Source organism: Ochotona curzoniae, unplaced genomic scaffold, assembly GCF_017591425.1.
Source record: "Ochotona curzoniae isolate NIBS_2020 unplaced genomic scaffold, NIBS_Ocur_1.0 scaffold_4505, whole genome shotgun sequence".
Lineage (NCBI taxonomy): Eukaryota > Metazoa > Chordata > Mammalia > Lagomorpha > Ochotonidae > Ochotona > Ochotona curzoniae.
Window position 1 is genome coordinate 36,783,720 of NW_024467118.1, and position 26,613 is coordinate 36,810,332.

The window sequence follows — 26,613 nt, forward strand, 5'->3', positions numbered from 1 at the left end:
AACAAATTCATCTTCAGTTGAGCAGAAGTAGGAGGCCTTTGTATTGCACAGAAAGAACTTCCAGTTATCCTAGATGGGAACACCATACGCATGTCAAATTCAGAGTTACACACTTGGAAATATCCCAGTTTGTTTACACAGCTTTCTCACTAGGTACACATTATTCCTCTTTTATACACGAGAGAACAGACTGCTCTTTTCTGAAATCAGTGCTGCAGACGGTTAGTTTAGGAACTACGATGCTGGCCTCCAACGCTGGAATGCCTGTATTCAGTCTCAGCTCGGACGCCTGACTCTAGCTTCCTGTCATTTGCCCTGTGAGGCAGCACGAGATTGCTCAAGTAATTTATTTCCTACCTCCCACAAGCAGAGACCTGGATTAAGTTCTCAGCATGCTCAGTTTTAACCAGGCCCACCCCTGGCCCCGCCCTGGGCACTGAGGACACTCAGGGAAGTGAATCAGTAAACAGAAACTCTATTTTTCTGTTGGTTCTTCCATCATTCTTCCCTCTCAAATAATTGTTGAAAATGTTTTTCTAAGTGTCACAAAGACTGAGTCCATCTCCGAGACATCAGCTAGGTTGAATTGCTCATCAAATGTAAGGAGATTCTTCCATTGGGCCGACTTTGGAGAAGCAAGTCTGGGATAATAGGACCTAACTGGCTTGATGGAGAAAGGCAGAGCATCTGCCTCTGAGGAGTGGTTTCCTTCTAATGAGTTATTCTGTTCTCTTCCCCTCCAGAGGAGATCTGTACCCTGGTTATTGCAGAGACTTTCCCTGAAGATGCGGGGATCTTTACATGCTCAGCAAGAAATGATTATGGGTCTGCAACGAGCACTGCTCAGCTGGTTGTCACCTCTGGTAGGTGGGGAGGAAGCAATGATTGGGTTCCAGTACCCATTCCCAGGGTGGCTGGCCATGCAGAGAGGAGCTGCTGCAGGGAGCAGGCTCAGCCTTCAGGAATGTGCAGCCATTCCAGGAGTAGCGCTTACAATCAGATATTTCATGGAGAAAGCAAGGGCTTTGGGGGAGGGAGACAAGGAGTGAGGCTGGCAGTGACAAAGAGGTAATGATGAAATGACAACTGAGCACCCCTGGGGCTGTGGTTAAACTTCTGCAGTTTTATTCTTGGAAACAATGGAGCTGGTTTCCTAACATCTTTGTGATAACCTAGAAGCAGGTTCACATCCAAAGGCCACTTCCAAATCAGAGGGGCAGTCCCTGTTCTCAGCAGGTCCAACACCTGAGATCTGAAGATACATGTACAATTAAATCATTGTTCAGGCCCCTCTGCTGGTTTCTGTAAGAGTAACACAAGATAAACCTAATGTACTTCAGAGCAATTGTCAGGATTGGATTGAATTTCATGGATGGTATTTATCAGTGGCCGTATTTGAGGGCACTTTAAAAAGTACTTAGAAAATGAAATTAAAATGTATTTATTTCAGTGCAAACATTTTTTAAAATCCATGTATAATTTTTACATAATACAAATTTTCCATGAACCTTTTCAAGGCCTCGTGTATAATTGTGATTTGAAAAACACAGCAGTAAAGGATACTCAGAAATGCATGAATATTTTTGAAACTCAGAAACTCGCCACCAGTTAAGGTGATATGAAACAGCTTTTGTGGACTTTTATTATTATTTTTATTTTACTTTACTATTTTCTGCAATTATGAATGAATATTCTTTAGCTTATGCTAATGGCCTCAACTGTAATACTCTTCTTACATAATTTTTAAAAATCTCTCTTCAACCAAGCCTGGCACTTGGTTATACACAAAGTAAGAAAACAATAAATTCCTGGTTAATTGCGAGAGATAAGCTTGGGGAGAACAGCTGAATTGCACTTAGATTGATTTCTTTGAAGATCAAGAACTTGGTGCTAGGTGGCAGTAGAGGCACAGCCAAAACCAGCTAGGGGTGTTAGAACAGCAACTGTAAATGCTTTCTCATCTTAATTACACTGAGAGATGCCAGGTTCACCTTCCTGGAAAATTGGCTGATATGATGAGAGAACCCCATTGTCATCACTGGAATTATAGAGCAGGAGCTGACTAGAAGATGTCACCACTGAATGGCTGTAGCGATAGTGCAGTGTTCCAACAACATGATCCAAATCCTTGACTGCAGTCTGAGTGGCAAAGATTGCTGCATAATATTTCCCATTTTTATCTGGGATGAATCCATGCTGACCAAACATAATCAACAGATATCAAGGTTTCCATTTACCTCAGTGCACACTTCTCAGTGCAGACCAGGAGCTTTTCTGGGCTCTGGGAAAGGTGAAGAATCCAAAGGGACCATCTTCTGACCCGGGAAAACATTTTCTAGGAGATTATGAGACATTTCACTTGGACTCAGAGATAGGAAAAGTTTCATAGCTGAAGCCAGTGTCAGTAAAGACACTGAGACGTTCAGTCAGACCCATGGGTTGAAATGTCAGAAAACAAAGCCTTCATTGATAGTGATGGGGTTGTCATTTTTACCAAGTCCTATCTTTGCCTTTAATTTGAAATGTGTTACTTAGTAAGTGATTTTTCCACTTGTGAGCTCAGTTAGGAAATGAAACAGGTAACAGTTAAAACAAGCTTGGAAGAGCCAGGCTCTCCAGAGGCCAGTGCTTCAAGCTTGAATGAGCATAACAGCCACCTCTCCTTCAACAACACAACAGTACATGAGAGATTCTCCAAAGATGTATGAGAATGCTCCAGTTGCTTACGAACTAGCAGTGGCATATCATTGTTTCTTCCTTCTTCTCCCCTTCTTTAGCCAACTCTGAAAATTGTAGCTATGATTCAGTAGGCGAATCCAACAATGATTTTCAGCACTTCCCACCTCCGCCACCAATCTTGGAGACAAATTCCTTTGAATTGGCTTCAAAGAAACCATCTGAAATCCAGCAGGTGAACAGCCCTGACTTGGGACTTAGTATGGCAGTCCTTCAGATGCAGTTCAACTCTGCTGAGAGGGAAGCTAATGGCATCCTTCCTGGCCATGGAGTCAACGGCCTGATTAATGGCAAAACCAACAGTCATAAATCTTCATCGCCACCTGCCCTGTTCTCGCCCACGAAGGAGCCGCCCCCTCTGCTTGCCAAACCAAAACTGTGAGTATTTCTGCATGGTTTAATAGCAATTTCCTTCTCTTGCTAGATTTACTTTCTGAGTTAGAGAAAAGCCTTTGCCCACATCAAGGATGGGGCTAGTTGTTCCTTCTGCAGATTGTCCCCAACTTGTATGACCTGTGGCCAGGATGAACCCTTCAAAAAAAATGTAAAAGATACCCAGAAAGACAGAAGGTGAGTTGGAAGTTGGGTTAAATCTGTCCTTTCCTTCAAGCTGTAACCAGTTATTACTGTGAAAATAACTGAGTGGTGTGGCCTTTGAACAAAATACCCGAGGAGGTAGTCACTCCCTGGAAGTGATGGATAAAGGAGACTCCTGCTTTGATGATCAAGTATTTCCAAATGTTTCCAGTGTGAGTCTTGGTGAGAAACTGTGCTATAGATAGGCAGAGGAAGACTAAAAGCTGAGGGTGAAAAGACAGATGTTGGCTGAGAGCGTGAAGCAGGGGGCCCTACACAGCACAACCCACTTGGCTTTGGAATTCCGTAAAACTGCACATTTCCCTGAAAACCACCTTCATATTTAATTTCCGTTATTTTCTTAGGATGATAAACCTTGCCTGAGCTGTTTCCATTGGCACAGCACACAGAGTTATATTATGAATGGGGCCATTACAATGTCACAGAGAGGCAAAAATAATTTAACCCAAAAGTTTCTAGCCTAAGAGACCTTGAGTTACTGAACTGACAAAGGTCAGTGAAAAAGTGAGAGCCATGTAAGACATATTGGATCCTTACAAGGTCACATTTCCATGAGAATGAATTTGTGAATTTCCACATGATGACTGATGTTTTTATTTGGGGTATAAAGGGTTTCTTTAGGATAAATTGCATTTATTCTGTGTTCCCCTAATCCTGAGCAATCTAATCTCTTCGGTTTTGACTGTGTGTGTTTTCTTTTTTATTTTTTTAAATCTAATCTCTGCATTATAAACAGATCGTTTGTTAAAAATGTGATTTTTCTAGGTTAATCAAATTAGAATAATTCCATTTATACAGTACTCTGTTGTTTATTAAGGGAATGTCATACACATGATCAGAATAAACAAATTACAAACTGTCTAAAATAATAGTGAAAGAACATGCAATTTTATGGAGGTAGACCTCTGGATGAGCTTGTTGCTATTTCCAAAGGCCATTACTGCTTCATTTTGTGTTCTTATCTGGCTCTTTGTTAAGGTAGTGGGGCTATTAGATTTTTGCAGTGATGTGCAAGCTGTGGGTGAACACTTACTACCTGAACTCCAGTGTCTCTGATTGAGCAGGTAAAATGAGCTCAAAAATGGTGGCCTTGACAGAGATTTATACTCTAGTAGCGCCAGCCCATAAAATTAATCGCTGCTGCTGACTTCTTTCATGTTTGGCTTTTGAGTATGTATTTGCAGTCCTTCTAATGAAACAAAGGATATGCTGTCCTAGGAAAGCAAGGGAGGGGAAGTGTTTCATGACCAGGACTTGACTTTGCTCTTGATTAAGTGAAGTGTATCTACTATAATGGCCATCATAAATTGAATATAAATCACAGGAAAGTAAACATGAAGAGCTGTTAACAGGCATTTACAGCCCTTCTTATCTCAGGAGTTTCAACAGCTCTTCAGCTTTTAGTTCTGCTGACAGTGGTGTTGGTGTGGATGTTGGGGGCGGGGGAACGTGTCTACACAAGGCAGACCAAACAATCTTGTGGTTGTGAAGAGGTGAGTGGCTTCAGTACAAGTTTGAAGAGTGACATCATAAATTACTTATGACTCAGATTTTCAGTAGAAAAGGATATAGGAAAAGTGAATGTTAGTGTTTAAAGCCTGAATGACAGGATTTTCCTCTGTCATAAGGGAAGTTAGGGAAAAGCAAAACAACTTAATATTGAACCTGTTAGTTTAGAAACAGGCTTTCCTTGAATGATCATTTATCCCTGGATTTTTTGTTAAATCTTTGCATGTTTAAATATTTCCTTAGGATACCACTTGATAATTTTAATATTATGCAATTACCCACTGTTTAACTGAGTAGAAAACCATAGAAGATGAGGCTTCTTTTGGTTAACTTTTCTTTTTGTTTTTATTCTATAATCATACTTTTATTGGATTGCATTTTAATTACATAAAAGGTAGGCTTACTATGACAACTCCAGTGAAAGAGAAGTGATTGAAGAAAGAGGCCATGCTTTTGCTTCCTCTTCCCTCCCTCCAACTATAGGGAACCAACTCCACTGGTTTGATAGAAGCTCTCCTACTTGCATCCCATGTTGAGAAGGCTTGCTGGTCCTTTCCAAGGTTATAGCGGTTAATAGGGAAACACTATTGAGTGGCATCTATGAATAAGTTAGAATGGCATCTACATTATTGGTATGAATGACCACAGGTAACTGCCAAGTGAAATTTTTATATCTTTTTAACTCCTTTCATACATTAGGAGAAAAATAATAGAATTCTATTGGCTTCTGAGATAGGGAATGAGAAACTATGGTCTGATCCAATCTTCATTCATCAGCCTATGGTTCTGTTTCCTGCATAAAAGAAGAGAGACGTATTTGGGGGTTCTGTGGTGTTTGATGCATCTCACTTATTTGTAGTCAAACAAATAGGAAACATTTGGTAAGGGATGAGTAATAGTTCACCCCAGAAGTGAATTAATCTAAAATTGGAGGGTGACAGGTTTTTAAAAAAATTATTTTTATTTTTGACGATTTTTATATAGTTGATTAGGGTGACAAGGGTCAAGGACTAGAGGAAGGTGGGTAAGATCACCATTTCCACATTCTTTTTCCTTCCTGTATCTGGGGGAAGGAGGGAGATAAGGGGCTAAGCTGTACCCAGCCTCCCAACTACCCCAGGGTCCCCAGTGTGGGACATGCTCTGACGCTCCTGCTCAAGAAGGTTTGATAGTTCAGCATTTCTGAATTACTGCTGATCTTGCCACTCAAAGCACGATGAAATCTCTCCAGAATCCACTGGTTAACATAGTCCATATTAGAGTCTCCTTGTGCCCAGGTATTCACTGCCAACACTTGGCTGAGGTAATTGATCAATTTGTTCTGTCCTCTGTTATGGTACCAGGTGTCCTCTACAGACTCTAATATACTGCCATGTCCTCCATGTACACCCGGACATGCCATCTACTGCTCTGTTTGAGCCACTGAGGAGGCCTAGCTCTGACACATGTACTTCACAGTCAGACCATGGGACTTGCAGTTCTCTCCATGATTGGGGTTCTGAATCCAGCAGTGCAGCCAGGGGAATCCTCAAAGAAATTTCATCTGAGGTGATCCCAGACCAGCTTCTTGTGGGCAGGTGCCATACTCTGTCTAACCATGCCTGCCTCAGACCTGGTTCTGATTGTTGAGGGAAGTATCCACTGTTTCCCTACTGGACCCACTCCCACTTGTGGATCCTGCATTCTCCAGGTGGTTCAGCAGTTTTACCTGACAGAGTTTGGAGGAGTGGGGTCAGGTTCTTTAAAAAAAAAATTTTTTAATCTCTGCATTTTTCTTTCTCAAATAAATAGCTCCACCAACAATCATGCAAAGAGAAAAAAATCCAAAATTAAAGCAAAATATAGAAATAAATGCATTCCTCTATGTCCAGTTCCTATTTTCCTCATCCAACATAAATCCTTTCTTTAATAGTGCACTGGTCACCAACCCAGATACACAGCTGGGCCTGTCCTCTCTGTCAGGAGAATGTGTTTCTTGTTCTGGGGTCACAGAGGCACCAACCTCAAGTTCTGTATCCCTCGGTGTCTATGTTTCTGACCCTGTCCCTCAAATTAAAGCTAAGCTAAATGTAATTAAATGTAGACCCCTTGGAAAGTGCCCCAAGCTCTTCACCTTAGATTTTTGGGATGCCTTACCACTTCTGGAAGCATGAAGTCCACTTACCTGCCACTCAAGAATACATGAGTAGTTATTTCTGTTACTCAGTGGCTGTCATCCATTATGACACTGCAATAAAAATAACATGGTGCTTAAATCTCATTTCTTGGTAGAAGAAAACAAGGAGAGAATAAACAGAAACCAAACTTAGCAGTCTGTTAGCTTTTCTTGATTCTGAGTGCACCCAGTAAATCTGTTACTGCCTTTTCTGTACAAATGATGCTTAAAAATTCAAAACAAATGTAGGAGTCAGTATGAAAATTTATGCTTTTCTTTATCCCTACAAAACAAAACAAACAAAACCTCCAACAATCTCTCTAAGACATGGATATGGTAGAATCCTTAAGAATAAGCCATGTAAGGAAACTTATGCATGCTAAATTTAGTTGGTTATTTGCAAAGCGTTTAGAAAAGTGTGATCCTGATTTTTTTTCCTTTGCGGTCACCCCCATAAATTATACCAAATAATATTAAAATGTCAATTCCTTCTTTTCAAACCCTTTTTATTACTTGCTTTTTCATTTATTTTCTTTTTGTCTTCTGGGAGGGAGGGACAATACACCTGTAGAAGAAGCAAAATGGAAAGCCACAAGGAGATTCCTAGGGGTAAAACAACAGACAAGACCCTCTCCTCAGGAGTAGGACAGGTCAGCAATAAAAAATAACGCTAACTTGACATTCTCATGCCAAATGTATAGCTTGCCATAAAAGTTCACGTTTTTTGACCAGGATAATTTTAATGAAATGACTTTGTGATTTTTCCATGCTTAAACAATAGCTCTTATTTTACTGCTTTATCTTTCCCCCTACCCCAAATAATTGGTTCATATTTTACAAGGATGAAATGATTTGAAATAGAGTTAGCCTTTCCAAGTAATGGAGCTTGGCACTCTTTCTCCTTTCTTTCACGTCTACTGTTAGATAGTCATTTGTTCCAGCATACCTTGTCTCATGGAGGCAGGGGTTGGGGATAGCTGGGTTGTCTTGAATTGATGTTTAATAAGGGTATTGGAGTTTGGGGTCCTGGGGCACTAGTCCTGGTACTAGGCTGACAAAAAAAAAATGAAACCACATCTTGATAACAATAAGCCTTATACAGAATCAGAGCATCATCATTGCCTTGTACATGCAGGCATGAGGGAGAATGTGTTTGAGAGAAGAAAAGGAGAAGGAAATAGCAGGCTGTCCTGCTTATATCAGTGACTTAACTGTGTAAGGTTTTCTATATTTGGAAATTATGTTCTGGTTCCCCTACACACCTACATTCAAATTGAAGTACCGGGTTTTCTCTGGCTTAGAATGTTCTATTCCCTGGATTGTTCTCTTTCTAATAACTTCTTGTCTTTAAAATCTCAGTGTCATCACTGACCAACACCACCCCATCTGAGGCAGTGCTGGCCACTCTCCAATAAATCATCCCTTCTGATGACGACATGTATGTCACAGTTTCTGACAGTTACTCACTAGAGTTTTAGTCTGTCTGTTGCTTTCCCAAGTATTATAGTGTAAGCTGCTTGAGAGTAGAGAGTTTGACTGTTTTTTTTTCTGCTTGCTCCTTCACAGACCTCTAAATCTCAGCATCTTGTTAGAACAGGACTAGACAAACAGATGTTCAAACATACTTTCTGAGTGCATGGAGCAGTAGAAAGATCTCAACCCAGTTCATGTGTTGTAAGATCTGTTTTTATTGGAAAAACAATTTTACAGAGAAAGGGAGAGAGGGAGGGAGAGAGAGAGAGAGAGAAACGGTCTCCCATTCTTTTGTTTACTCTCTAAATGGCTGTAATAGCCAGAGCTGATCCAAAGCCAGGAGCTAAGAGCCTCTTCCAGGTCTCCCACATGGGTGCAGATATCCCAAGGACTTGCCCATACTCCACTGCTTTCCTGAGCCATAAGCAAAGAGCTGGATTGGAAGTGGAGCATCTGGAACATGAACCAGCACCCATATGGGATGCTGCTGCCACAGGGTGGAGGATTAGCTGCTCCTTCCCCCTATCCCCACCAGTTGTTCTCTTAAATTGTTTATCTTGATACACCACAAGATTTCTGTCCTCAAGCCTCATTCATTGTAAGTTTTTCTATTGTCCCATTATTCTCCAGTTGACATCACTTATCTTGTAAACTGGTTGAAGATGTAAAACAGGAATCCTAAGGGGTAGAATTACATTAGAAAAATTTATCTTAGTTACTTAATTTGGGAACACTTTCAAATTCTTACCTCACTTCTTTGGTATCTTCATTTGGTTGACATCCTGCTTTAGAGGAGGAGCTGGTGTTGTGGCATAGTGGGTTAAGCCATCCCTGCTGATGATGTTGGTATCACTTTTCAGAGTGCCAGTTTGAATCTGGGCTACTGTACTGCCAGTGTAGCTTCCTGCTAATGCACCTGGGAAAGCAGTGGGAGATAGTTGAGCCACCCGGGCCCCTGCCACCCCTGTGGGAGGGCAGGAAGAAGTTCCTGGCTCCTGGCTCATGGCTCCTGATTCCTGCCTTATTATTGTAGCTATTAGGGGAGTGAACCGGAGATAGGAGATGGCTGTTTCTGTGTTGCTCCTTCTCTGTCATGCTGCCTTTCAAATAAATAAAATGTCTTTTAATCAATAAGTCTTATAGAGAAAATGAGACATTTGAAAAGGCTAGAAAGACGTTTTGATGTGAAGCACATACTTGCAATGTCAGTTGGCCAGAGTACAATCAGTGCAATCAAACTGCAGTTTCAAGGTATGAGTGCTTGACGTGTTAACACCCCCATCAGATGCCAGACGTGTGATGAAAGCTTAAGAGCTTCTGTGTTACTCCCTTCATGTCCTGTTTATGTTGGATTGAAGCTCCAATGCCAATATGTAGCTTAGTCAGAGTAACTTAGAAAGCTGTACATTTTTCCATTCTTTAACCTCTACTATTTTGGGTTCAAGATCTCACTATATTACTTTATGACATTAGAAAGCAAGTGTGTTCCTAGTCGTGCTGACCTTACATGGTAAATTTGCCTTTTAAAAAAAGCAAACAAAATCATGAAAGACAAAATGAAGGTTAAGAAAAAAACAGTTGGACACAATAAGTTACAAAGATCAGAGAGATGCAGTTATGAAACATGCTGAAGAAACCCTTAGACATATTTAAATGTGCTTTAAAAAGTAAACTTTTCATTTTTTTTTCCACTGGGAATCGAGCATCTGGAAAGTGTTAGATCATTCTAGATACTGAGAGTTCAAAAATGAAACAAACAGGAGCATTATCTTTGAATAATCTGTAGTGATCAATTTGAGAAGAACATAGACACACATATCCATACAAACAAAAGCCTATATGTCTTTTAACGTCATGTAACTATGTTAGAGGAATGGCCAATCCTTACATAAGAGTCAGTGCAATCCAGATGTCTTGTCTTCTCCAAGTTTGGGAGAACTTTGTTTTGTGCTTTTTTTAGATCTAGAAATCCCATATAGATCAGCTCCATTTCTCATTAGATCATATTCAGTCCCGACTAAGTATAATCAAGTAAACAGCAATTAGGTAACAGTGAAAATACACATCATGGCACTCAAAGGGCCTTCAAAATAATACTAAGGGGTAAAAACAGGACAGAATGAAATTTTTAAAAATGTGTTGAATTACATACACCATCAGCAGACATGTTAGCAGGTGATAAATAAGGAACATAGGAGAGTGACCTTGATACTAATTTTGCATGCTTAGCCGTGCAAATATGGGTTCTTCAAAAATGCAATGTGGTGATGACTTTGTGTGAACAATGTTGGTGTTGGATCACTTTGTCTAATCATGAAGCCTCCTGAAGGATTAATGGATAATATTTTGATATAGTTTTCCTCATGATTTTTCATGTAAATGCTGACTCAGTGTCACATTGTTAGGCATTAGGATATTAATGCTTTGCTATGTTATTGACTTGAATGTGATGTTTTATTTCATTCCCAGAAGAAGGTTGAATCCTTATTTTTACAGTTACGAGTCTTATTTGCTGTCTAGAATATAACTGGAAATCTTATGGATACCGTATTTGTGGTACTTGGCATTCAAAAGAAATAACACATGCTCATTCCCAAAATTAGGTGCTTTACCTGACACAATACATAATAATGCAGTTTTTTCCTCAACATTTCCATCTCATCTTGCCAGCTGTGTGTGAGAGTGCTTTGGGTAGTTACAGAATGTGTTGAAAATGTAGTGCCCATAGAAGATGATGACTTTATTTTTAGAGGGTGACAGCTAAGTTCAAAGATAGAGCCACAAATGAGAAATAGACTCATCTAGAGCTGTGAATTTGCTGTCGAAATGTTAAACATACTGTTAGATGAAAATACTACATCTAAATTTATATTTGCAGCATAATATTTTATGAAAAAAAGCATAAACAATACGGTCAAGTTAAAATATATGCTCTCTACTTGAAGGATAATGACCCAAATGTTATCAACAACTTTTGGGTGCTGGGACTTTGAGAAGACTATCTTTTCTCACTCACAAACTTCTGCCACTTTTCCAACTTTTCCATTCTTCTCCACTGAACGTGAGAGCATTTTACTTTCCCTGCTCCATGGCGGTAACCTAGATCACTACTGAGCATGGTTGGACACAAAATGCATTGGCTCCCCATGTACTCATCTCCCCTCTTAGAGCTCCTCTCTTCTAGGAAACAGTGACTTGCAAACCAGTTTTCCAACTGGATTTCTTTCTTTTTTTTTTTCCACTTTTGCTATCACATTTCTTTTTTTCCATTCTATGCAATAGACAATCCACTCAAAATAGGCCTTGCTTTGGGCTGATGTTTGCATTCATTGTTTTTTTTTTTTACATTTTATTATTATTGTCATTTTATGATACAGTTTCATAGGCTCCTGGCATTTCCCTTATCCCCTCCCTAACTCCTCCCCCCAAACCTAGTTCCTCTATATTATTACTAAAGTATAGTTCTTCATACAGTCATATGTCCATCATTTCAGACATGGACAATGGCAGAGTGTCCAGCATCCTATTGTCAAGATATAGTGAACAGTTTCATTCTAAGTCCATCTTTGTCTGGAAGTAGAAACGCATACTACATTGTATCCTCGCATCTGGATGTTAGTCTCCATTTCACAGCTATTGTACATCCCCTCAAAAGAAAAGTCATAATATAAAATCAACAATAGAAAGAAAAATAGAAATTTACAATGTCATGAAGTTAAATAACATGTTACTAGATATGACAGTCTCCATTACACAGCTACTATACATCCCATTAAATGAAGAGCCACAAAACAAAATCAACATCAGGGAGAAAAAAGAAATTAACAACACCAAGAAGTTAAATAACATGCTACTAAATGATTAACGTGTAGCTGAAGAAATGAAAATCAAGAACCTTTTTGCAGAAAATGATGCCACAGCATGATCTACGAGTCATTGAGTGATTTAATCAGAAGAAAGTGTTTTGAAGAGATGAAACCAACAGAAAACAACAAAACCCATGTGATATAGTTTCTGCTGATTGTTGTTGGTGAAGTGTGTCTCTTATAGACAATAAATAGATGGGTTTTGTTTTTTAATACAGTCTACTGATCTATGACGTTTGATTGAGCTTAAGCCATTTACATTCAGAGTTTAATATGTATGGATGGTACTTTGATCCTGTCATTTTTGGAATGGGTTGTTCATTGGTTTAATCTTCTGTTGTCATTTTACTGGGATGTTCTTCCCATTTGCCTTTGGTTTTGGTGGGGGCTATTCCTCTTTGTCAAGAGAACATCTTGAAGTATCATTTGTAGGGCAGGTTTGAAAGAGGCAAATTCTTTTAACTTTTCTTTACTGTGGAAGAAGTTTATTTCATTTTCAAAGACAAAAGAAATCTTTGCTGGATATGTTATCCTAGGCCAACAATTTTTTTCTTTTAGAATCTGGACTATGTCACTATTCTCTTGTCTGTAGAGTTTCCTGGGAGAGAACTCCTGTGAGCTTAATTGGCATTCCTTTATATGTCAATTGGTTTTTTCTCACATGCACATTTAAGGATCTTTTCCTTATATTCAATTGAAGAGAGCTTGATGATCACGTGTCTTGGTGAAGATCACTTTTGATCAAGCCTGTTGGGAGTTCTGTGCCCCTCCTAGATCTTGTTTCCCAATTCTTTCTCTAGATTAGGGACATTTTTCTTTATTATTTTATTAAATATATTTGTAAAACCAGTATCTCTTTCTGCACATGGATCTATTCTGACCCGTACGATGCCACAGTGGGTATTGTTTGCCTGATGCACCAGTGAAATCCACTGAACTCAGTGAGTTCTCGTGAGCTCAGCAGTTCACTCTTGTCCCTTGCAGTCCTAAAGCTATTGCCACAGTGTACAACGTGGCGCCTGACCTACCACTACTAGAGTTCTTGATCTGCTGGTCGTCAGGTCTGAGGACTACCCAAACCTGTCTTGGATTGAACCCGTAGGATGCCACGTCAATGCAGTTCACGGAGTCAGAAAGGAGTTCACTCCCAGCTCAGTGCATGCTCAGTCCTTTCCCTTGCCTTTGCCTCCTTACGCAAAATGGTGCCCAATTTGGCTCTAGGGGCTGACCGGGCTGTGAAATCCACCCTGTTCTCACACTGTCCATCTGGGATCTGCTGCTCTGTCTCTGCTCCTGGTCAAATCAAATGGACCAGCAGGACAGACAGTTCCTTTTCTGGGTTTACCTCCCAAGTTCCCAGTGAAAGTCCCTTTCCACCTGATCGCTGGTAGAGTTCCAGCTGCTGATGGAGTTCAGATTGCCATTATCTGAATGTCTCTGGAGTATCACTCACTGCAATACCACACCGTTGTGTCTGCTGCTTTCCTGTGTCTGTCAGTCTCCAGGTACCCTCTGGTATTGTTCTGTCCTTTCCTATTTCCTGGAATGTGTCCTCTCTGCTTCATCCTAATTAAATGTTTTTTTGTCCGTTTAAACGTGTCCTTACCCTATTCCGCCATTTTGATTTGCCCCTGCATTCATTGTTCCCCAACTGGATTTCTTAACCACCACCCCATCCTAGACAGCCCTTCCTTGGAAACATGCTGAATTCCAAAATTACATTATCCCTCTGCATATCCTCTCTTATAGCCACCTTGCCCTTCACATAACTCACATTTCTTCGGTTACACATCACTGCTTTTGGGATGGAAGTGATGTGAATAAGCTAATTTTAAATTGTAACCTCCCAGATAAGCCCAGTATTTTAAAGACCAACATTTCCTGCGTAATCATACAAGGCTTTCCACGGAATGTTAGATGAAAATGTTTAAGCATCAGTGGTTGAGAAGAAAAGATATCAGTGTAGAGTGAGATTCCAGTTCCTAGGACAGAATTGTCAGGAAGTATGTGATGGAGGCATCTCCTGAAACAGGAGGCATAGCTGTGGTGACCATGAGATTAGAGAGACTAAGAAAGGCTGGGCAAGAATGATGAGGAAAAAATGAGGGCTGTCAAGAAGGAGCTGTATGCAAATGCATTTTCTGTTGTTGCAAATACATTTCCTAGAACCCATTTGCAATTTGAGAATGAAAGCTCAGTGAACATAGCTCCTCCGCTTTGAGCCATAATTCTGAAGAAAAAAGCAGGGTGTGTGATATTGGTAGTGTTGGCTTACTGAAGATACTGTAATGCAAGGGGTCTTCCGAAAGTCATAGAAAGTGAGTATTATGGAAAAAAAAAACTGCTTGATCTCAAAAACTGCACCAAGGCATATGTATGTTTAAATTCCATTTTCCATGAACTTTTTGAAGTACCCTCGTATTTAATTTGATGATCCTTGAGAAATACTAAATCATCTTCCAATCAGTCTCTAGGATAAGAAAAGGAAACAAATTAAGCCAGATCTAAGCTTAAGGGAAAATAGAAGGGACCGATGAAAATAGCAGGGGTCAAAAAAAAATGAAAGTGTACTCAAAATGAAAATGGCTAAAGGAAATACGAGCTAAGAAACTCTGGAAAAAGAACAGTAGTCATGATCAAAGGAAGTAATGTAAAAGCTCAAAATCTAAGAGAAACTTCTAAGTGATAGAAGAATGTAGGACATTTTAGGGAGTTTGCAGGGAATTTCAGGTCACAGTAGTATATGAAACAGTCAACAAACCAGACAGACAGGAAGTTACCAGGAACATTGAAATGGAAGATGGCCAAAGGTGATGGCAGAAAACCAAATGCTAAGCAGTCAAGACATCGAGAAGAGTGGGGAAATAACAAAGGTTATTGCTGACATACAGAGAGGAGAGTGAGTATAGGTGGAGCACATGGACTTCAGTAGAGAAGCAGATACTGAGTGACGATGGCAGAACCATCGGACATAGAGCTTTGTAAAGCACAAAGCTTGCAAGGGCCCTCCACGCTCTGGGAAGAGCATGATGAGGTTGGTTACATCATCGCGAAAAGGCAGTTTAGTGAAGACAGAGCATTGCCAATGAGAACGTTTGAGGAAGCAGAGACATTAGCTGGAAACAGTTAAGGATTCCCACATGCCGTGGAAGGGATTTAGACAGGGACTCCAGAGGCAGAACTGGAAGACGAACAGGAAGAAGAGAGCTGTAGGGGGAGGTTTGCCAGAGACTGATGACATCATCCTGGGGATTGCAATGGTTACTTCATGAAGTGTGATTAAGATGGCTTGTAGATGGGGGCCAACAGAGCCGTTCTCAGTGTAATCCCTTCTGCTTTTGCAGTCCCTTGTATATTTCAGTTACGTCATAGCACCACTATCCATTTTGTGGTAACTAATTTCTATCCAAGCCCCTGAATTGGGTTTTTATTAAACAAGATCATTCCTTGTATTTGGACATTTAAAATTGGTTATTCTCAATTAATGATGCTGTAACTCAAGTTTTTCTACTAGAGAATTTATTTCTGTGTACTACAGACTGATAAACATTGGGTTTCCCTTTTTTAAATATTGGTTTATTTTTCCTATAAAAGTGTAAACTTTAGATTCAGACTAATGCATCATCTAATGTTAAGAACATTAGTAATAGGTTTGTTTTAGTTGGTTTCTATTACGTGTGTAAAAGCAGAAGAAGGACTCATTCTCTCAACAGAATTAAGAATGACTGTTTCTTGACTGAAGTTATGATTACATAAACCTTCTGAGTAGTACTAAAATCTATGTGAGTTTTTAAAATACACTCTGCATGTATAATAAGGTATTAAATATTCCTTAATTCTTTTTAACAGCCAAACGTGCTAACCGATTGCGTGACAGACAGACCCTTCATTGTTTTTAAAGAGTATTATATATTGATTTGATAAAATACATAGATCTTCAAGACATGAGTTGACTAGATAAAACACAAATTTTTTTGAAAGATTTAAATTTTTATTTGCAAATCAGAGTTACAGAGACAAGGAGAGAGAAGGAGAGGGAGAAAGATCTTCCATCTACTGGTTCTCTCCCAGATGATGGTAGTGGCCTGGGCTGGATCAGGCCAAAGCAATGAGAAGCTTCTTCAGGGACTCCCACATGGATTCAGGGGCACAAGAATCCTCAGCTGCTTTCCCAGGCCATTTGCAGGGAACTGGATCTGAGAGCAGATGAGGTTTAAACCTGCACCCATATAGGATGCCGGGATCACAGATGATGGCTTCACGTGCTATGCCACAATGCCAGCCCCTCACATAAAAAAACCTTAGCATACCATCAGCTTCATTATTCAAAAAAAATTATAAATTACTTAGAAAAAGAACCCCTGATTTTGTATTTGAAGTATATAAAGGCATTCTAATAGATTGTGGAAAATTGAATTAAAATATATAATTAAGTTGATGTAAAATTTTGAAGCCCATTGTTTGTTTATTTGTTTTAAGGTTTTCTTTTTTATTTAAAAGGTAGAGTGAATGAGAGAGATGAATCAATTGATATTCCATCTTCTGATCTATTCCCTAAATGTCTACAGCACCCAGGGGCTGGCCAGGCTGAAGGTAGGAGTCAGGAACTGCAGCTAAGTCTCCCACAGGGATAACTGAATGTGTGTGCTCTTTGCAGGCACATTAATAGGAAGCTGCTTTGGAAGCATACTGCATCTGATACTCAGACCAGGCACCCAGATATGGCATGTGGATAACCAAGGCATACAATAGCCACTTAGTTTCTTTCTCAACACACATTTTCTTTTTTTTTTTCTAAAAGATTCATTTATTTATTTTTAATTAGTTTTTAAATAATCTTACTTAGTTGATTAGGGTACAAAGGGTCAAGGGTTACAGGAAAGTGGCTAAGACTATTGTTTCCACACTATTACAATTTTTTCCCCCTGTATTTGGGGTCAAGGCAGAAACAAAGGGAGAAGCCACACCCATCCCAGGTCCCCAATGTGGGGCATGCTCCGAGGGTCCTGCTCAAGCAGTTTTGATAGTTCAACAGGTCTGAATTGCTGCCAATAGCGCCGTTCCAATAGTGATGAAACCTATTCAGAATCCCCTGGCTGACATAGTCTCTTCATGGTTGGGGTTTTAAGACCAGCAGTTCAGTTGGAGGGATCTCCAAAGAAACTTCATCTGAGATGCTCCCAAACCTGATTCCTGTGTGTGAGTTTGCAGTACAGGGTCTGGCATAGTCTGTCACCCTAATCAGCTTATGCACCTGCTGATGGTTGTTGCAGTTGCTAGGTCAGTTCTGTTTCCAGCCCTGTCTTTCACTTCCACCAATGGGTGGTGCAGTCCAGCTCACTCCTGCCCACTTCATACTCAATTCTTTTTTTTTTTATTTTTTTTTAAAGATTTATTTTTATTATTTTGTTATTGGAAAGGCGGATATACAGAGAGGAGAGACAGAGAGGAAGATCTTCCATCCGATGACTCACTCCCCAAGTGAGCGCAACGGGTGGATACTACGCCGATCCAAAGCCAGGAGCCTCTTCCGGGTCTCCCACGCGGGTGCAGGTTCCGAAAGCTTTGGGCCGTCCTCGACTGCTTTCCCAGGCCACAAGCAGGGAGCTGAAAGGGAAGCGGGGCTGCCGGGATTAGAACCGCTTCCCATATGGGATCCCGGGCGTGCAAGGCGAGGACCTTTAACCACTTGCGCCACCGCGCCGGGCCCCATACTCAATTCTAACACAAACCAGTGGGAGCTGCAGCCTAGTTGGGGTGACTCCCCACCAGGCCTGCTCCCTACCCTGGTTCCCATGCTTGCCACTACATATCACAGGCTTGTTCAGTCTGTCCCACATCCCATTTAGCTGTGGTACTAGTCAGTGGGCATTGAAGCCTAGTTCAACCCAACCAACCTACTATCCAGCCCACACATACTGGCAGGTGCCTTTCTGTCTAGCCACCCCTGCCCCTGTCCTGGTTTTCATGCTTTCCAGTGAGAATTGTAACCCAAGAGGGAGGTACCCACTATTTCCCTACTAGGCCATTCCCACTCCCTGATTTTGCACTCTCCAGGTGGTTCCGGAGTTTAACTTGACAGATTTAGCCCCTAGTGCCAGCCTCTGCCAGCTGAATCTGCGGCAAAGTCCAACCAAGCCTCACCCACTCTTAATTTTTGCTTGTACCAGTTGGAACAGTCAGCCCAACCTGGCTTTTCCCTGATCTAGCTCACATGAGGCCCACGGGTGTTGTAGCCCTGCCTGGTCTAGTCTACCCCCATCCCAACTCATGCTCTCCAGTGGGAGTGACTGTCCAGCAGTGGGAGCCCACATTCCCCTGTCGGCTTTGCCTCCTCCCCTCTGGTTCTCACGTGTCAACACACATTTTTCATGAACTTTTATTGAAGATGTTTTGATTATACCCAAGACTCTTTAGATGCCTGAAATGCTCATAGTACTGCACCCCACAAGATGATGTTTGTACACACACACACGGTTCCTTTTCTGTCTTAACTAAGCACTTCATCAAGCACTGTGGCCATAACTTTGTGGTTGAAGTGGAACAGAAAAACAGTATGAATTTCTTTTTCCTTCTTCATGACTTAAGATAATCATTCTTACCATAGATCTCAGTAACCTCAGTATGTAACTGTCCTTTTCTTGCTAAATCAGTAACTTTCACCTTTTCATTAATATGAAGCATTTTTTACAGCTACTCTTTGGTATATTCAAATTGCCACCATCATTACTCTCGATGGTTTGGGGTCTTAGTAAGTGTTACTTGAACCTCAAGTCAGTCGGCTGGGATGGCTCATAAGCAAGTAATATGTGTAGTTAAATATAGTACAGATACACTGGCCACAGGGATGATTCGTGCTCTAGATGGTCAATCTCAAGATTTCTTCACCATTCTCAGAGTTGCATGTAATTTAGAACTTATTTCTGGAGTTTTCCATCATGCTATGACTGACCACAGTTGCTGAAACCAAAGAAAGGGAATCCCCCATTAAATGCAGGCTCCTGTGTCAGGTTCATGTCCTCAGACTAGTGGATGTGGAGGGGCTCTGGCCAATAATACTGACCTTGCCTGCTCAAAGCTGTTGTAAGTGTTATGTGGGTTGTACAGGTTTTCTTGTTTTTTTACGTTACCTACAGGATAATTATATACATTTGTTTAATTTTTCTATCTCCAGTCCCACTGTATTTTTGCTAGAGCTCACTACTCCATGCCATGTCAACTCTGAAACCCTGAAAGTAACTTTGTTCTGTGCGCTGTTCCATTTCAAAGCATACCCTGGGTCTGTTATGCTACTTAAATGCAATGATGTAAGATATCCATTGTGGGCAGTGTTTAAAGGATTCCAGCTGTGACTTCCTTATACAAAGCAAGTAAAATAACTGAATGCCTCAAATGCCATCCAAATATTTTTACTTTATATGTTGAGAATCATAAAGATTAGTGGTAACTATCTGGTATTCCTTGGCTGAAAGTAGTTTATAAATAGGTCAAATGTGGGTAATTGTATGCCTCACCACAATTGTAGACGTGCTGCTTTCCTAGTAATTGCTACTAAATGTGAAGGTTGTGAAAGATTTCTGGAAAGACCACAAATATTTTTTTGTCCTTTTTTCTGTTTTTTGTTGAAATAATTCATATGCCATCTGGTTTCAGGGATGTATCATTAAGCTCAATAATGGTTGCAGCAAAAAAAAAAAAAAAAAGAAAGAAAAGAAAGAAAAAAACCATAAAAAGCGCCTTGAGTACAATGCAATGAAAAATAAAAAATGTCTTTTGTTCTCTGTAATTTCTAAAATAGAGCTTGTAGCTTGGATGTCCAAACAATCTTAGCCTTTGTGGTCAATTCTTGCTCCAGATGTATGTTTTCATGACTGATAATCATCCTTTCCTTCATAGTTCTTGTTTTTTTCCAAAGGGCATCCTCTAGTCTTTTATACCAAAAGTACATTTATTTTTATTCTATCACAAAGCAATTTGGAATATATAGAAGATAATCCACGGTGATGTTTTCTAGAATAACAACAAGAGTTTTATGGCATGTTAGTTTTCATTCTTCTTTCAGAAGCAGAAGTATATTTATAAGTAAACTATTATTATTAAGATTTTTATGCTAAACTGCTGTTTTACTGTAGAGAAATAGGGGAAAAAACCCATTCAACCAAAAATTGGCAGAGAGAAGTTTCTAGAAGCAAGTAGATAAATTCTGAGGGTCTTTCCTCTCTGAAGATCATTGGCTGTATTTCCATCAGGATGTTAACTACAGATTAAAAATAAAAATGGACTAAAAGTCGCTTTTTAAAAAAGATTTATTTTACTTGAAAGAGTTACAGAGAGGGAGAAACAAAGAGAGATGTCTTCCATCCTCTGGTTCAATCCCCAAAGGATTACAATAACCAGACTGCTCAGGTCCCAAACTGGGAGCCTTGAGCTTCTTCCAGGTGTCCCACATGGGTACAGGGTCCCAAAGATTTAGGCCGTTGTCTGTTGCTGAATCAGAAGTGCTACATCTAGGACACAAACTGGTGCTCATATGGTATGGCAGCACTGCAGGCAGAGAATTCATTTGTTACACCACCACACTGGCCCTTCGAAAGCTGCTTTTCAATGATGAAATTTGTTTTTATAGCCTTGATGGTAGTAGTAAGTAAATTGACATTATATTCTAGAAAAAAAAATGGGACAAGAAAAGTACCAATTTTGTCTAAATTCTTTGTCCTGGGCCTGGCAGCGTGGCCTAGTGGCTTACGTCTTTGCCTTGAACATGCCAGAATACCATATGGGCACCGGTTCTAATACTGGCAGCTCCACTTCCCATTTAGCTTCCTGCTTGTGGCCTGGGAAAGCAGTCGAGAATGGCCCAAAGCTTTGGGACCCTGCACCCATGAAGGAGACCTGGAAGAAGTTCCTGGCTTTGGCTTGGGATTGGCACAGCACCAGCCATTGCGGTCACTTGGGGAGTGAGTCATCGGATGGAAGATCTTTCTCTCTGTCTCTCCTTCTCTCTGTATATCTGACTTTGCAATAAAAATAAAATAAGTCTTTTAATAAATAAATACATAAATAAATAAAATCCTTGTCCTTTAAGCAGAACAAAGAAGGCTAGTGGTTGAGTTGGTTTGGTGGTTTACCTGGTGTTCACTCATGAGCGTCTGTTGGACTTTTGCTTTACACCCGATATGACTTCTGTCCACTCCCTTCTATGAGAGTATCTTATAGAAGAAATGCAGGCAAGCAAGTACTCAGTTCTGATCCCGGATCAAGTTCAGCCTTCAGACATGTGAAGTGGATTTGAGTCGACTGAGGAGGGATCTTGGGAAGCCTCCTGCAGTGCTGGGTCTAAGGTGGGGGTGGGAGGTTGGGCTGAGTTAGTGGCCATTTCCTTGAGTACTTGAACTCTGAAAAGTGTCCAACAGTAACTGCAATTTTGTGGATGTCTTGAAGTGCACATTCCACATGATCTGGAATAAATCTCGTTTCCAGTTATGGGGCAGGGTGAAATAAGCGTGCTCCTCGGCTAGCTTGTCCCACTTAGTTCTGAGCAGTCTGTCAGATACAGAGCCTGCACCAGCAAAGTGTCTTCTTCCTGGTAACAGGTTTCTCCCATGATTTGTTTTCAAGTGAAAAATTTTAAGTGATAATACTTCTTCTGAAAGAACGCAGTATTTCCATTTTTTAGTTCATTTGACTTTAGTATGCAGTTCAGTATATTGTATAAAGGTGAATAGGACATTTTCATGTAACTTAGAGATTAAAAACACTGTGTTTAGTCATAAGAATCCTACTTTGTGCAGGCTACCACGCCGTTGACAAAGACAGGTTGTAGATTTCTGCTACAGGTAACTACTGCCATCCTTTACTTAGACTGAGGAAATACACATTTTTGATATTTTTCTTCCATATATTTATTGCTACTACTTCTATAACTTGAACATGTTTTATGTTAGCATGACAAAATAGAAAGCTATTTGTCACAGAGAAATTACTTCAGAGACATTGTACAAATATCAGTAATCTGTTATTAATGATTGAAATGGTTTTTAAAATGATGCTTATTTATTCATTCCCTCTTACTTTTCCATTCCCAGTTGTGGGATTTTTGCTTGAACAATGAACTGCCTATACCCCTGCCAGATGTCACTGGGATCGCAGTTCAGCAAATGGGCAATCTCTTAAACATCATTTTTCTCATGATGTTTTTTTTTTCTATACCATAATGCAGGAAACCCCCCTCCCCCGTTCGTGGAAACCCCCCACTGTCTGCTCCATTCTTGATTAACCTAATGTGCTGCTCTTCCCCCAGGACTCCACCTTCATCCTGGGAGCACTTGCACTTTTTCCCTATTGTGGTTCCCCTGAGACCCAAAGATCATAGAGGTCACTTTTATGTTTTATTTTTGCATTTATCAGGAACAATGTCTTCCAGCAACTTCCAAGCAAGGGATGCAGAACACATTTAAGTTTCTAGACACTACTTGTCCGAGAAATGTCTACTCTGTCCTCACACCAAAGGGACAGTTTGGTTGAGTTTGCCTTCAGAAAGCAAGAGGGGAAAATAATGTTAGTAAATAGCCACCAAAAAGAGAGATCGTAGAGTTGTTAGGAGAAGTTTTTGTTTTCATTCACTTCACCCTTCTGTTCCTGGAAATGATGCACACGAACTCTAGGGATTTGAAAATCAGAATGGGGGCAAAGTTCATGTCAGGCTGCGGATGGCCGACTGAGAGAGGCCGATCATTCATTCTTGTGTGTTATTTTTTTGCTTTTAGGATGATAGCCATTCTAGCTAGAGTGGGGGGTAAATACCCACTTGTATGTTTTTGTTTTGTTCTATTCTGTTTTACCATTTCCCTGATGGCTAGTCCCGGGAGCTTTTTGTATGTCCGTTGGCCATTTGTATTTCATCCTTTGCAAAATGTCTAGGGTCACCATTGTGGCAGAGCTGGTTAAGCTGCCACCTACAACACTGGCCTGTTCAAGTCCCTGTTGCCCCGTTTCCAGTCCAGCTCACTGCTAATGTGCCTAAGAGAGCAGTGGAATATAACCCAAATCCATGGGCTCCTGCACCTGCATGGGAGACCTGGATGGGAGTGAACTAGCTCAGAGAAGATCTCTCTGTCTCTTCTTCTCTCTGTAACTGTGCTTTTTAAATATATAAATAAAATATTTAAAAAGAAAAGGAAAATCTTCCTGTTCTTTATTCATTTCTTAACTGTATTATTTTCTGGTTGTGAATTTTTTGGGGCTTCTTATATGGTTTCCATATTAATCCTTTATCCAGTTCATAGTTTGCAAGTAGTTTCTTCCATTGTGCCAGTTGCTTCTTTGCTTTATTGTTTCCTTTGCTTGCATAAGCTTTTTAGCTTGCTGTAATCCTATTTATTTACTTTTGCTTTTATTGCCTGTGCTTCTGGGGTCTTACCCAAGAAGTTTTTACCTAGACCAATGTCTTGCAGCATTTTTCCTATGTTTTCCTCTTGCAGACTGATGGTTTCAGCCTTAACTTTGTATCATTCATTATGAGTTGATTTTTGCAAAGGGATAAGGTGACAGTCTTGCTTCAAACTTCTACATGTGGAAAACTCATTTTTCCATAATCATTTGTTGAAGAGACTGTCCTTTTGCTAGGGAATGATTTTAGTTTGTTGTCAAAAATTAAGTGGTTGTAGATATGAGTTAATTTAATTGCTGGAGTTTTTGTTCAATTCCATTGGTCTATATGTTTTTATTGTGTGCATGCCAGTACCTGTTTGGATTGTAAACCTGCCGGGCTGTTTGGATTGTAACTGCCTTATAGCATTTCTTGAAATCTGTTATTGTGATGCCTCCAGCTTTGTTTTTCTTGTTTAACATTACTTTGGTTGTTTGGAGTCTTCTGTGTCTCAATATGAATTTCAGGATTGCTGTTTTTTCTTGTTTTATGCAGAATGTCCTTGGAATTTTGATTGAGGTTGCATTAAATCTATAAACTTCTTCAAACAGTATGGATGTTGTAATGATACTTGTTTCAGTCCTTGAGAATAGAAGATTTTTCTAGATTTTGGAATCATCCTCCATCTCTTTTTGTTGCTGTTTTGTGCAGCCCCTATGAAACACCAACTCACTCTGTAGTGTGTTCTCCGTAGGTACTCTGAGCTCCATCCCCACCGTGTGGGGAGCTCCGCGCCCCTAAAGCCAGGCTGGGCAGGTATGGGGAAACCAGCTGCAGCCTGATTGTTCACGTGGTCCAAGTTTGGGAACCAGTTCTGGTGGGGTTTGCCTCCTGATTTCCAGAATCCTGGAACCTCTATACCAGCTGTTCTGCCCAACTGTCTTTGACAGAGTGGAGTGTTGCTGCGGGCCTCGCCTCTGGCCAGCCTGCCCTGCCAAGGCCAGCCACGTCCCTAGGGTTCAGTCTTCCCTGGTAGAATGCTGAAATGGCCATGGGGTCCTTGTCTGAAGTTAGGTGAGGACTCCTCTCTCAGGATAGCGCCCCCACACTACCTTCCCGGTTCTGAGGAAGGAGAGCTGTGAGATTTGCCCCATGCTCTCCGGGAAACATGCCTCATTCAGCTACTGGTCCATGGTAGCAGGATATCTCTCAGGTGGTTCATCTAGGTGAGGGTCAGTGCAGGTAGGTTCTGCCTACTCTCTCTTGCTTGCTCGCTCCCCAGCAGCAGGGAATCCCCCAGACCAAGGCCTCCTGAATTGGCCTCCTTCTTCTGTCTCCTCTCTCCAAGCTGTCCTATCTGTTGTAAATGCCCCACTGTGTGCTTACCTCTGCTACCCCCTCCCTTACTGTTCCCCAAGCGCTATCCTTCCGATGCAGCTGCCGTGGGCTGTCTTAGGGGAGAAGGCAGCAAACACTGGCTTTTTGTACATGGCGTTTGAATCCCCCTCAGCGGTAAGCCATTTACACAGCCAATCTGACGGCGGTCTGTGGGAGGACTCAGTCATTATATACAGAAGGAATTTAGCATGGAGAGTGTGGCATGCGCTTTCCTGTACCCTTTGGAGAAACCAGTCATTCTTCCACACGTGTTTCTTCTTTTTTAAGAATATGACAGGTCTATCGGTAATGTTTTTTAAAAAAAATTAAAAAGTTCTTTAATGTAAAGGACCATGACAACAATGTGTGTAAAAAGGATCGCTAAAAAAAATTAGTTATTCCTTTTATTTTTTATACCTATTGATTTGCATTGTGTTTTAAAGGCAGAGATGCAGGCAAAAAAAAAAAAAAAATTCCCTCATCCGCTGATTGGCTGTCCACATACCTACAACAGGCAAGGCAGGAGACAGGAATCTGGGTCTCCTGCACGTGTGGCAGGAACCCGAATGCATGACCTGTCCCCTGCTCCCTCCCCCAGTGTAGTGGGTTTGATCCCAGGCCCATCAGAAAGGCAGATTTACACAGAGACGGATAAAGAGAACTACAGTCTGCTGCTTCACTCCCCAAGCAGCCGCATCAGCCGGAGCTGAGCCGATCTGAAGCCAAGAACCAGGAGCTTCTTCTAGGTCTCCCCCATGGGTACAGGGTTCTTTGGGCTGTCCTCGACTGTGTTCCCAGGCCACATGCAGGGTGCTGGATGGGAAGCAGGACCGCTGGGACATGAACCAGCACCCATATGGGATCCAGAAGATGCAAGGTGAGGATTTAGCTGCTAGGCTGCTGTACCGGGCACCTGGCCCTAATCTTAAAGTAGTCCCGTGTCTACTCAAGCTGAGACTATTCAAAGCCAAATACATTAAGCTATCCTAGAATGTTACATCTATCACTTTTTATCATTATAGTAATGAGATGTCCAAGGTAGGCTATCTTTATAAAGCAAAGAAGTTTGTGGGGCTCACAGTTCTGTTGCAGGCTTGCCTCTGATGAAAGCCTCCTTGCTAGCAGATTCCTAGGGCAGCACAAGACGTCACTTGGCAAAAGGCAGGAGATAAGCACATTAGGTGTGTCTCTTCTAGCTCTACCCTAATGACCTGATCTCACCCTAGTCACCTCCCATCATTTGATTAAGTTTTCACACTCTTAGGACCTCTGAAAGGGGATTGAATGTCGACATGGGAAGTCTTGGGGGATACTCAGACCAGATACAAACTATAGCATTCTGCTCCCAAGACTTATGTCGTTCTCATAATGAAAAATAGTCATTTAATTCCCTCCAAGTCCCCAAAGTCTTAATTAATTCCAGCACTAAATTGGATGTCAGAAATTCTGAGACTCAAAGCAAACTCCTCGTAGTTACAAGCTTGCCTAAAGCTGATCAGTAGCTTGCCAGCTGCAGTCACACATGTATGCGG

General features: G+C 40.9%; 1 protein-coding gene across 2 annotated transcripts in view; it reads left to right on the plus strand.

Moving 5' to 3' along the window:
- PALLD (palladin, cytoskeletal associated protein) overlaps window positions 1-26,613 on the plus strand; it is a 390,044-nt gene that overhangs the window by 191,037 nt on the left and 172,394 nt on the right. For both annotated transcript variants that reach the window (XM_040965793.1, XM_040965794.1), the window contains exons 8-9: window positions 744-863; window positions 2,778-3,114. In XM_040965793.1, coding sequence (XP_040821727.1) covers window positions 744-863; window positions 2,778-3,114 — 457 coding nt within the window. The remainder of the gene's footprint in view (window positions 1-743; window positions 864-2,777; window positions 3,115-26,613) is intronic.